This window comes from Frieseomelitta varia, unplaced genomic scaffold (genome assembly GCF_011392965.1).
Source record: "Frieseomelitta varia isolate USP_RPSP 00005682 unplaced genomic scaffold, Fvar_1.2 scaffold_1011, whole genome shotgun sequence".
In the NCBI taxonomy this organism is placed as follows: domain Eukaryota; kingdom Metazoa; phylum Arthropoda; class Insecta; order Hymenoptera; family Apidae; genus Frieseomelitta; species Frieseomelitta varia.
This window is the reverse complement of record NW_025108653.1, coordinates 241,268-254,524: the sequence shown is the minus strand read 5'-3', so window position 1 is coordinate 254,524 and position 13,257 is coordinate 241,268. Positions and strand designations below refer to the sequence as shown.

At 31.4% G+C, this 13,257-nt stretch overlaps 1 protein-coding gene across 3 annotated transcripts; it reads right to left on the bottom strand.

Annotated features, from left to right (window-relative positions):
• Positions 1-584: 584 nt before the first annotated feature.
• LOC122533577 lies at positions 585-12,728 on the bottom strand. 3 transcript variants are annotated; one of them, XM_043663471.1, is made up of 4 exons: positions 8,715-9,303; positions 8,574-8,651; positions 8,338-8,481; positions 585-795 (listed from the first exon to the last, which is right to left on the bottom strand). In XM_043663471.1, the coding sequence occupies exons 1-4, from the start codon at positions 8,735-8,737 to the stop codon at positions 705-707; spliced, it is 336 nt and encodes a 111-aa protein (XP_043519406.1). In that variant the 5' UTR covers positions 8,738-9,303; the 3' UTR covers positions 585-704. The 3 variants fall into 3 exon arrangements, with proteins under 3 accessions (XP_043519406.1, XP_043519573.1, XP_043519491.1); XM_043663638.1 differs by lacking the exon at positions 8,574-8,651 and having other exon boundaries at positions 590-795; positions 8,715-8,919; XM_043663556.1 differs by lacking the exons at positions 8,574-8,651; positions 8,715-9,303 and adding an exon at positions 12,355-12,728 and having other exon boundaries at positions 596-795.
• Positions 12,729-13,257: the final 529 nt, after the last annotated feature.

Genomic DNA, 13,257 nt, shown 5'->3' with positions numbered 1-13,257 from the left:
AACTCGATAAAAAAAAAAAAAAAAAAGAAAAGAAAAACCGTAACGATAGAAACTCCGATAGCGATTTTTTTTCACTAACATAACGTATGGAGGGTTAATTCGCGTGAAATACGATGGAACTTCGTTTATTCAACACTCGCACTATCTACACGAGAGTATATATATATATGTAAGGTAGGGTTTCTTTAGTATTTTATTATAATCATACTGTAAATCAGTTCACTGTTATTTTTTTTTTTTTAATAAAAATAGTGTGCTCTATACTACATTTTTCACAGTAGAATTTTACTGGGATTTGGAATATTTCATTTGCGTTTTAAATTCATTGTTTGACACGGAAAAATAAATTTCGAAATTAAATAATTTTAAACTACCTTTTATTGCATATTACCTTAGAATTTTCAACTAGCAAAATTTATAGCTTATTTATTTTTTACCATTGAGCCGATGATAATTGTTGGAATTTGGTATTCTGAATGATTCAATTTCGGCGCTCTTTTATTTAATTCAAGTTTATCACTGATCTTCACAGAAAATATATATATATATAAGAAATAAAAAGCCGGTGATACCACTTGAGATACCGTTGGTCGTAAAATACTTATTATTTTCCGACTGAAAACTTTCAGATTCTCAAAAATCTTGAAACAGTGATTCCCAACTGGTCCATAATTATTTGATATCCCCCCCCTCCTCCCCCCCAATCAGATGTAGTATGTACAGCTTAGAGAATGTAGCGTTGTACCACGTGATTTACAGGTTGGCCGGGCATTAGATATCTCGATGCGGTGGAAACTGAAACAATAGAGTCCCTCTCGAATTAATAGCGTGCCGAGGGAATTGTAGTAGAAAGCGCGCACGGAATTAATTTCTGTCTCGCCGCAGTTTAGTCGTACCACGGCCCCGTATACCACGCGATTCGACAAGAGCACGCGCGAAAGCTCCCAAGATCGAGGACTACTTCTTGCACGAGCGTTCCACGCTCCAATTAACGTCGCTTCCGCGCTTTCCGCAACACGTTCGCCTGAGCATCACCTCGCTCGATAAATTCCCCGAATATCTGACTATGGAAAAGAAGAAGAAAAAAAAAAGAAAAAAAAGAAAGTAAAACAGAGAAAAGAAATCACCTCGTCCCGCTTTAATTTCATCGATTGAATTTTGATCGAAGCCGGTCGTACAATGTACAAATTGGCTCTGACAGTATGGCGACGCTTGATCGAGGATAGATTCGATTTAGATCTTCGCGCGAAGGGTATCGACACACTTGAAGTAATTTTAATAAACATTCTTTTCGAAGATCGCTTTTCAAATTGTAAATAGAATTAGCTGAAGACGATTAGCTTAATCCAACAACAATTTTGATAGTTAGCCGATGTTAGAACGAGATTAGGTGTGAATCGACTTGATCTCTCTACTCAAGTGGAAGATCAATTTCAAGTTATCGGATAACATAAGGAGACGCAATTAGAAAACAATCAAGCTATCGAAGCCTCGCTTTCATCGACTTAAAAACACTTGAGATTGACGTAATCGGAAGATAGCTGTCCCCGATTGCGACATCTCGATACGAAATGCCTGATTAACAACAATCCGATCGATCTGTTTTATTTCGAAAACACTCGACAAAACATGAGTGAATCTAGCGATTGTGAGTTGATCGCTCTCTCTCTCTCTCTCTCTCTCTCTGTCTCTCGCACAGTCGCACGAGTATGACAGTGGGTCAAGTGCGCGGTGAATGTCCGCTGACCGGTCTCCAAAACGACACAATTCCAGTCTTTTTTTTCTCCTCCATCGACTGGATTAACGGTGTCTAATCGAACCGTATCGCAAACGTCCACCGTGACAGCAGAAAAACTACTGTTCTGACCATTCGAAGCACATTCTTAATCGAGGCTATGTTTAACAAGCGACTGAATTTCAAAGTTTTTTTTCTCCAGTGATTTATATTTGGCTAGCTCTTTGTGTGAGAAAATCTTTTAGGCGATAATTAGATTTTTCTTAGATAATTCCTAGGGAATTTAATCGTCATGTTTTACAGTATATATTGTCGTCCTTTTACAATTTCTGGTTTCAACCATTAAAGTGTATATAAAGTTTGACCGAAATATTTGAGATGATACAGTAAGGTTAGAAGATATTCTAATTCCAACATGGCGTCGTCCATCCACTATGTTAAATTACTATAATTATATATATCCACTATGTTAAATTAATATATATTATAATATAATTATAGTATAATTATATATTTATATTCGTATTTATTTCATATATCATGTAATTATATACCATAAATTTATATGCACGTCGTAAGTTATATTATGACACAGTATATTACCATGACGCCATATTGAAGTCGAAATATCTCTTAACCTTAACCCAACTTTTCAAATATGATTCCACATTGATTTTCAATTTTAAAAAAAACGACTTTAAATATTGTAAAAAAAAAGAAAATCTTCAACTTGCAAAACACAATTTGCACAGTCTTCCTCTGCACAGCGTAGACTCGTCACGCTCATTATTACGATCTCGTGCTCAACGACAATTTAGCGAGGTTAGGTTCGCTTCTCTCCCAGTCACGCTTATTAAAAAGCATGCATCACGTGCAGCTTTCTACTCGGATCGTTCTCGATCGGCGATGATTAACGCGTCGCGAAGCTGATTTTCACCGAACAAAATTACGCGAATATTCGTGGGGCAAGAGATTCGGATAGAATTCTCGCTTATCGATGACTTTCAGGGGCCGGAAAGAAAGTTTCCGCGCGAAAGTATGTGGAACGTGAAAAACGAGGGAAACCATGGCGATCATATCGGTTCGATATCACACTAGTGATACTGTGATTTGCGTTTCATAAGTGGGACAATCATGAGAACACGATGCATTCGCGAATGCATCTGTACATAAATCAGGCTAAACAATCGAAAGCGGGGCCTTCCGACCTTTTGGACTTTGCTACGTCGTTGTCGTCAACTTTGTATAGTGTCTTATACAAAATTTGTTTGCTTCTAACAACTATCAGTTCTCAGATTTTTAAATTGGATTAAACAGTCACAATCTAGTAACATTTTTCTAACCTAACTTGCGAGCAAACGAAATTCTAGTTATAAAGCATTTTTTTCTGTATATAATATAAATTTGCTTGCTTGTAACAACTATCAATTCTCAGATTTTTAAATTGGATTAAACAGTCGCAATCTAGTAACATTTTTCTAACCTAATTTGCGAGCAAACGAAATTCTAGTTATAAGCATTTTTTTCTATATATATAGAAATTTGCTTGCTTGTAACAACTATCAGTTCTCAGATTTTTTAATTGGATTAAACAGTCGCAATCTAGTAACATTTTTCTAACCTAATTTGCGAGCAAACGAAATTCTAGTTATAAGCATTTTTTTCTATATATATAGAAATTTGCTTGCTTGTAACAACTATCAGTTCTCAGATTTTTTAATTGGATTAAACAGTCGCAATCTAGTAACATTTTTCTAACCTAATTTGCGAGCAAACGAAATTCTAGTTATAAGCATTTTTTTCTATATATATAGAAATTTGCTTGCTTGTAACAACTATCAGTTCTCAGATTTTTTAATTGGATTAAACAGTCACAATCTAGTAACATTTTTCTAACCTAACTTGCGAGCAAACGAAATTCTAGTTATAAAGCATTTTTTTCTGTATATAATATAAATTTGCTTGCTTGTAACAACTATCAGTTCTCAGATTTTTAAATTGGATTAAACAGTCGCAATCTAGTAACATTTTTCTAACTTAACTTGCGAGCAAACGATATTCTAATTATAAAGCATTTTTTTCTATATATATATGTCTTACAGAATATTTTCAATTTTTATTTAAATGTACGTTATTATAAAATTTTTGAGAGTGTAATTACATTGTTACATCAATTAAATAGAGTGAACTTTCTACAGAAGAGTGGTTGGGTTTCATTCGGTTGGTATTAATTAGTAGTAACTTCTCACTCGGGCCTGTAAAATTTCTCTAGTAATATTCGTTTCATTGTGCAATAGGGAAATTAGCACGGTTAGCCCTGAGTTTCCGTAACGGTGTTTCTAACAAGCTCACTCACCGTGGATCTTTCTCGTCACCGTGGGAAAAAACCAGATATTTTTGACCTTTCCTGAGTGCCAGTTTCACAGACCTATGCTCACGTTTGATTCTCACAATAAAATCTCGAGTTTCTCAACAATTAATCCGAAATTGATCTTGAAACAATGAATAATCTGAGACCAATTCTAAAGTTTGAAATAAATCCGAAATTGATCTAATGGCAAATTTATTAAGCCTCTTCTTAGAATTCATGATTAGAAAAATTTCTAACTTCCAGTGTATTTTTAAATCGAAAGAGTAAAATCTGGTGATTTTAGGATCGAATTTCGTGCAAATATAGTGGAATCGTAGAGTCAGAGTAACCATTCGATTTCATAATTGCGGCAATTTGTAACTGGCAATGACGTCGTGCAAATTCGAGCAACTGGCAATGACTGTTCATTAACATCTAATTATCTCTCACTATGCCACTGTGACGCGTGGCCGCACGAATGGAGCCATCTTCCGGGTTATTATTCACCGCAGAGGTATTCAAACTTTGACGTCTGCAAGTAAATATAATTCATCGTTTTGCCTTTGCTGCCGTTGAAATCGTTTAAAACGAACCACGAAGATATTTAAAAGGTGAATATCCTTCTGGTAATATTTAATGCCATTCTAGGGACATTTGGATGGTAAATTGTATTCCAGGGGAAGTACCCGAATCAAATTATCGTCGATTTCCTTTCATTCTAACATTTCTATTGAAATCGACTTACTTCCTCTGACTTGAGAAAAAGAACTAGGTGAATTATTGAAACTTCACGAAGTTGTAACTGTAATTTTCTACTAGAATCTCAGTTTCTCAGATGAAAACTGATTGAAAAACTGGTGCACCATTCCTCGTACTTTTTATAATCCTGTGAAAACACACGTCATGAAATTTGGGAAATCGTCGTGTGTAAGAAACGTTCGAGTAACTAGTTGAAAAAAGAAAGTCCTAATCGAAAATTTGCATTTTCCCCCCCTCTTCCCCCCCCCCCCAAAATTGTCTTAAAAATCTGCAACGCGAGAAAGCTATTGAGATAAATATCTTTCACGCCAAGAAGAAACCTCTTAGAAAGAAAAGAAAAAACAAACATTCCAAAATCGACCTTAATCTTGATAATTTTAATAAAATAGAAAATAAAGAAGATAATAATAAGAAATATGTAATAATAAATAACATAATGAAATGTACGATGTAATAAAGAATAGATAAATTATTTGTCAGTGATGTCATTCTACATCAGTATTTTATTTAGAATGAAATAAAAAAATTCATATATACAGATATTAATAATTATTGTAATATATAATAACTTGAGATAATAAACTATTTCAACTAATAGTTGTCTTCCCCCCTTCCCCTCCAAATTGCCTTAAAAATCTGCAACGCGAGATAACTATTGAGATAAATATCTTTCAAAAGAAACCTTTTAAAAGGAAAAGAAAAAAAAAACATTCCAAAATCGACAATTTTAATAAATTAATTAATAATTTTAATCTTGATAAATTTTAATAAATTAATTAATAATTTTAATCTTGATGATTTTGATAAATTAGAAAACAAAGATAATAATAATAAAAAAATATATAACAATAAATAACATAATAAAATGTACGACGTAATAAAAATTATTTGTCAATGATCATTCTATATCGGTATTTTATTTAGAATGAAATAAAAAAAAATATATATTACGCATTACATATACAGATATTAATAATTACTGTAACATATAATAATTTGAGATAACGAACTACTTCAACTAATCGTCATTTCAAATGACATCCAACCGAGTGAGGAAATAAAAAAATGTACAATAGCAGATAATGATGGAAAGGAATTGTAAAGTTATGAGAAACAAGAGTTGAAAAGAAGAAAAAGAAGATGAGACACAACGAGAGGAGTAAAACGTTGTTCTCACCAACGTGAATCGTTTCGCGAAGCAATTGTTTTCGACCATACTCGCGATAGTACGTACGATCTCCTCCCTGTCACTAGACTGTCACGTGGTTGCTTGTTTTCACGTGATGCACTTTACGGCCGATCGGCGCGAGATCTCCGGTCACCTGATTTCCTGAAATGCACGACGCGTGTACTTTCTTTTCTTTCACCGGGAGGGGAGGGGAGGGAGAACCGGTGCCAGCACGCACCTTTCTACGCGGTCTGCGATCGAATTTTTATTCGGTTTTCTTCTAGTAGAATTTCATCGCGACGCCAGAAAACCTCCACCAGACCTCGTTCGATCGTCCTTTCATCTCTCTCTCTCTCTCTCTCTCTCTCCCTCTCCACTTTTTCCCCCTTTTTCTTTTTAATCGTCGGGTGAACGAACTGCCGCGGGATTAGAACTTTCGTCGTCGTTTCGCGCGATGGAATGAGTTCTCACGATTGTTGTAAAGGATGGAGGAAAAGTTATTGAGAAAATCGTTTGTTAAATACTGTGGGTTGGAATAACTCCTGTCAATTTTGTATATGATCTCGTGCGTTCGATTTAAGCTTAAGTACGAGTGTATGGTTTCTACTTGATGGAGGAAATACAGCGGTTTGTTTAGCAGAAAAAATTACAGCAATAGAAAGAGAAAATAAAGTAATAATATTGTGGAGGAACTGGCGAACTTTTATATTTTAAATTGCTAGTAATAATAAAAAAAAAAAAAATGAAAAGTATTTGATACTGTGATGATATACAATGAAAAGTATAAAAATTACAGTAATGAAAAGAAAAATAAAATAATATATATATATAATTAAAATAAAATATATATAATAAAAATAATATATATATATAATAATATTGTGGAGAAACTGGCGAACTTTTATATTTTAAATTGCTAGTAATAATAAAAAAAAATGAAAAGTATTTGGTATTGTGATATATAATGAAAAGTATAAAAATTACAGCAATGAAAAGAAAAATAAAATAATATATATATAATTAAAATAAAATATATATAATGAAAATAATATATATATATAATTAAAATAATATATATATAATAAAAATAATATATATATAATAATTTGTGGAGAAACTGGCGAACTTTTATATTTCAAATTGCTAGTAATAATAAAAAAAAAAACATGAAAAGTATTTGGTACTGTGATATATAATGGAAAGTATAAAAATTACAGCAATGAAAAGAAAAATAAAATAATATATATATAATTAAAATAATATATATATAATAATTTGTGAGAAATTGGCGAACTTTTATATTTCAAATTGCTAGTAATAATAAAAAAAAACATGAAAAGTATTTGGTACTGTGATATATAATGAAAAGTATAAAAATTACAGCAATGAAAAGAAAAAATAAAATAATAATATTGTGGAGAAACTGGCGAACTTTTGTATTTAAAATTGCTAGTAATAATAAAAAAAAAAAGAAAAGTATTGGTACTGTGATGATACACAATGAAAAGTATAAAAATTACAGTAATGAAAAGAAAAATAAAATAATATATATAATTAAAATAAAATATATGTAATAAAAATAATATATATATATAATAATATTGTGGAGAAACTGGCGAACGTTTATATTTCAAATTGCTAGTAATAATAAAAAAAAAAAATGAAAAGTATTTGATACTGTGATGATATATAATAAAAAGTATAAAAATTACAGCAATGAAAAGAAAAATAAAATAATAATATTGTGGAGAAACTAGCGAACTTTTATATTTCAAATAGCTAGTAATAATAAAAAAAAATGAAAAGTATTTGAAATACTTTGGTCCAATAAAGTGCACCAAGTGTAATTTGGGAAAACAATTGCGTTCCAATTTTCCTTTCGCCTAATATAAAATAAAATTGTTATGCTCTTACGATCTGACGAGCAGACGTTAGTTACAAATAAATATTCTCATTTAAGTTTGATAATACAATCTATCTATTCTCATTTAAGCTTTGCATAAAATTTCAAGCCTTGTTTCCGCAATAGATAAGAAATTTTCGTGCAGAATACGATAAAAATATCGTTAGCAAATTAACAAGCAATTAAACTAACAGAGACAAACGACTGATCGAGTGAACTGATGTAAACTGGTGTAGACAATTTCTTCTGGTTCTATCTGTCCAGTACAATACAGATAAATATAATATAATGTAATAAATCCAAAACCAATCGTCAGAAATCTCGTCGTACGTGACGCGTACGAAATTTTCTATATCTATAAATTCAGTTCTATGTGCGTGAATAATTTTATGAGAAATAAAAATGCAATGGAGGGGGCTCACATGGCGTCTTCAGCTTCTCCTTGGCAGCCTGTAGGCCGTTGCCCGGACCGAACGAGATGCCGACGCTTTTCGATTTTCCCACCGTGGTGTCGGTGATCCCACCAGTCTGTATTATCGAGATCCCAGCTTGCTCCATACCTCGACCTGTCCAAAACAATTCAAAACAGAGAGAGAGAGATTTACTCGCGCCGAATTTAACACCAGCGTTGCAATAACACCGTCCCATTTCTAATCACTTTAATTGCCACCTTCGCGCAAGATTCGCATCGTGCATTGATCGTCTAAGTTCTAATCGTTGATGTTCCGTTGAAACGCTATGAAACAAGATAACGAGAACGGCAATTTATAGTTTTAAAACTGCGTAATATGCTTGATACCTCGTCTCTTTGTAATCCTGCATTTTTCGTGTTTTTCATTGTTGTAATTGGCGTATCCGTTCTTTGCAATGGCATTCCTACTGCTGATCGTAGTAATGTCAGTAATAATAAATATATCGGAGTGATATTGTAACAAATCTGTTAATCATGGCCAATGTCAATAATAATCGTAAAGTCAGTCGTAATAAATATATATTAAATGTATGATAAAATAATATATGATAAATAAATTGTATTCTAATTATATCGTAATAAAGTATCGACCGACAGACAGGTGGGAGAAAGAGAATCTCCGAATTTGTCGACGCGAATACACAATGGTGAATGTGTAATGTGGTGTTTTCGATTTCGTTATCAGCGAATTCGTAGCGGCGTCTATAAGTGGAACTGGGCCGTAAATCGTGGCAGTGACAGTGCCGTGGAAAATACGAGAAGTAAGGCGCATATCGGCAGTAAATCGTTCGGGCGCGACGTTTTCCTCGCGTCGAAACATAGAATTGATAAAGAAACACGTTCCTACGCTTCCGAGTTTTTCCCCACCCCCGCGATTTCTCATCATCGTCGATTTTTTCCGAGGTTGACTCAAATTAGACGTATTCTTTAATTAAGTGTATATTTTATTTTGTATGTATCTGTATTTCGTTTTATTATTATTGCTTTAATTTTTATTAATATTTATATTATATTATATTATATTATATTATATTATATTATATTATATTATATTATATTATATTATATTATATTATATTACATTATATTATATTATATTATATTATATTAATATAATACAAATTTAGTTATAAATATATATATATTTAATTTTAAGAATTATAATAAATATATATATATATATATATTTAGTTTTAAGAATTAATATAAATTTAACAATTTATATAAAAATTACGCACGATTCTTTTTTTTCTTTTTTTACAAAATTATAACAGTTTCAATATTATTATTTTATAACGGTTTATTAAAGCATGTTGAGGCTTGAGGTTTGAATTGTGAATTTTTCTTTCGAGACAAATAGCTCAGTCTTCCTGTTCAATTACTCTTACCCTCTTCAATACTCGGTTCTAACTTCTCTACCCTTTAGAAGTTACGAATCCTTTTTCCTATTCACTCTGTATATACGCGACGACGGGACACGTTGAGACAAAATGTCTCTAACAAGTAAGTTCGGATAATCTTGTAAACCGATCGAACTCGATAACGCCAGACGGACGATAACGATAACGATAATGCAAGTACAGGGAGCAATTAATTAAGCTGTGCACGGTGGCAGTTGGACTTTGACAGCGCGGATAATTCAATTCAACGGCATGGAAGCCGAGATAGTCTAATTGATTGCGAATCCTTGAAACGATTGCGGCTGGATTAATTCGACGTTAACGAGTGCGTTGTTTCTGTTATTCTGGTTCATCATTCCGCGAGAAAAGCGAGAGGGTGGAACGTTCTCTCGTCGTCGATAGATTGGAACTCGCTGGTAGGCCAGTAACAAAAAATGCAACAAGTGAAGTAAGAAGTTACTTGACTAATAAAACTGAAGCAAGAAAATTTCCGAAAGTGAAAAAAAAAAAAATAAAAAAAACTCGTAATGCAATAAGTTAATAATATATTGAATATTAATATTACAAATATTATTGTTATATTAAATTGTTATATATATTATAACAATTTAATTTAATTTTAAATTAATATATTATTTAATTTTATTTAATTTATTTTAATATATTTATAATAATATATTTATTTTAATATATTATTATTATATTATATTATATTGTTATGTATATATTAAATATTAATATTACAAATATTATTGTTATATGTATATAACAATTTAATATAATTTTAAATTAATATATTATTTAATTTATTTTAAATTATTATTAATTTATTATTATTATATTATATTATATTATATTCTTATATATATATTAAATATTAATGTTTCAAATATTATTGTAAATATTATTATATTGTAATACATATAATATATTACGATATTCATATATTATATTGCTGTAATGAATACATTATTATAAATTATAAATTATTACTATTGTAAATTATAATATAATATAATAAACTAAATTATAATATAATAAACTACACAAGCAATACTTTGTTCACGGATATATCTGACGAATGATCAATCGAGTCTGTAAAAATATACTGTTTGCATATCGACGTACGTACGTATAAAGTATCTAACAAAAATTTATTTGTACGGGTTTGCAGTCATAAATTGGAACAACTTACTATACAAATACAATCGAAAGAAGTTGTAGAGGAACTGTGTAGGCTTTCTTTGTAAATGCAACGATATGATGCGCTCAGAGAATGCACATGCGATTTTTTTTTTTTTTTTAATTTAAACTCGTTGTATTTTTCTTCGTCATTTTGTTAAATTCTTTGAACATTAGAATTTCTTTTCTTCTTAATTTCTGTCGTTTGATTCTGATGTTCGAAGGTGAGAAAAAAATTGTACAAAAAATCGAGATCATTTTGCTTGGTCATTATTTTTGCAATGGACAAATGCTGGCTCATGAAACTAAATCCGAGAAATCATCGTTAAGCTGCGGATATTTATGCAGATTCATAGTCTCAGCCGTATTATTAAAAAAAGGAAAAGAAAAACATGAAAGTCAGATGTTACTAGCCAATGAGGAAGAATAAACGACGAAAAAGTATTATACGCCAAGTTATTTCTAAAAGTTTAGATACTGGAAATTGGAACTGTTATAATTTTGTAAATTAAAAGAAAAAAGAATCGTACGACAATAAACTTGGGCTGGCTTTAAATCTCGAAGCCTCTACTTTCGAAACGCAACCTCCCCTTTGCAATCATTTGTTTTCATCACTTTATCCAACCTCGAACGTTCGTCTCGGATGACGAAAATTCAGAAGATCCCAACATTTTCGACTGACGTTAAACTTTCGAAAAAATTGGCGGGAAAAAAATCGTGCAGCGAGTCTCTTCATTTTATCTTTGACTATTCCTTAACCAATTAAGAAACTGAATGACTGAATAGACAAATTGATTTTCGTTTGATTCAGTCTTAATCAATGTAAACGTAACTATCGTATAATCTACAAAATTTTAATCTACAGTGTAATAATAAATAATGATAATCAATTTTTATCTACCGTGCAATCATAAATAATGATAACAATAATAATGTATAATAATACTTATAATCTATATAATACACATAATCTAATAATCATCATAATTTATCATCTATTTCATTAACATGAAGTATTATCCCAATCAACAAATAAAGATACAGAGATACACAATGTTCGATGTTTTATCCAATATTTACACTATCGCACGCTCTATAATACTCCTGTTTCATCTTAAATTTTAACTAATCGAAATATAGCACATATACATATATATATATATATATATATATATATATATTTTTATATATATATAATATAAAAATTTTCTAAAACAAAAAATCCAAAATTTTTAAACAACCAACAAAGATGGGAATGCCAATTCCTAAATCATCGTAGATACACATAAAGAGAAAGTGAAAAAAGAAAAAAAAAAAACGAGAAAAATGTTTGAAAATCCACAGTTTAAGAATGAGACGAATCGAACAATTACGAAATGACTCACAGATGGGACGAAGATCGATCAGTTGCTGCCGGCTGACCTGTCGCGTCTGTTGTGTGTGTGTGTGTGTGTGTGTGTGTGTATGTATGACACTCGACACGAGGCAGAAGCACGTGGTTGGCAAGTTGGTAACGCAGTTCGTGACACCTGGGCCGAAAAGGAGGCGAGCTGGTTGCCGACTTTCGCGATTTTCTGGGACACGGCCCGACGTTCTGTCGGAATGTCGCGTGACTTGGACGAGACTGAATCGCTTCGCGACTCGCTTCTACCTCTATATGTACAGACTCCTCCCCTGGCAGACACACTCGGTCTCCCGTTACTTCTGCCAAATCGATCCCGACCGGCACAGTTTCGCGTCCTTTCCGACGATACTCCCGCGCAACGACACGCAGAACTCGAAAAGAAACGAAGAGAAAATGACCGATCATGCAGAGATGCATCCGTGAAAATATCGTCTAAGCGCGAGCCCTTCCCCTCCCTCTCCGCCGTTTATTTTAAAAGCGTGACCGAACCTAATCTAAACTTAAAACCTAACCTAACAGGTCACTTGGTTTTTAAACCGTTATATTTAAATTATTAAATTTGAGACTTATATTTATAAGTTTAATTAACTTGTATCGTGTAAAAGTTATAAAAATTAAATATTGTATTAAATATTATATATTGTAATAATATTGTTATAATATACAATATTTAATTATATTATATAATAATACTGTGTTGAATATGTATTTGAATTATTAAATTAGGATTAAGATTTATATTTGTAAGTTTAATTAACTTATATTAAAATTTTAACTTGTGTTACGTTAAATTTATCAGAGTTAAATATTATGTTAAATATTATATATTATAATAATATTGTTATAATATATAATATTTAATTATATTATATAATAATACTGT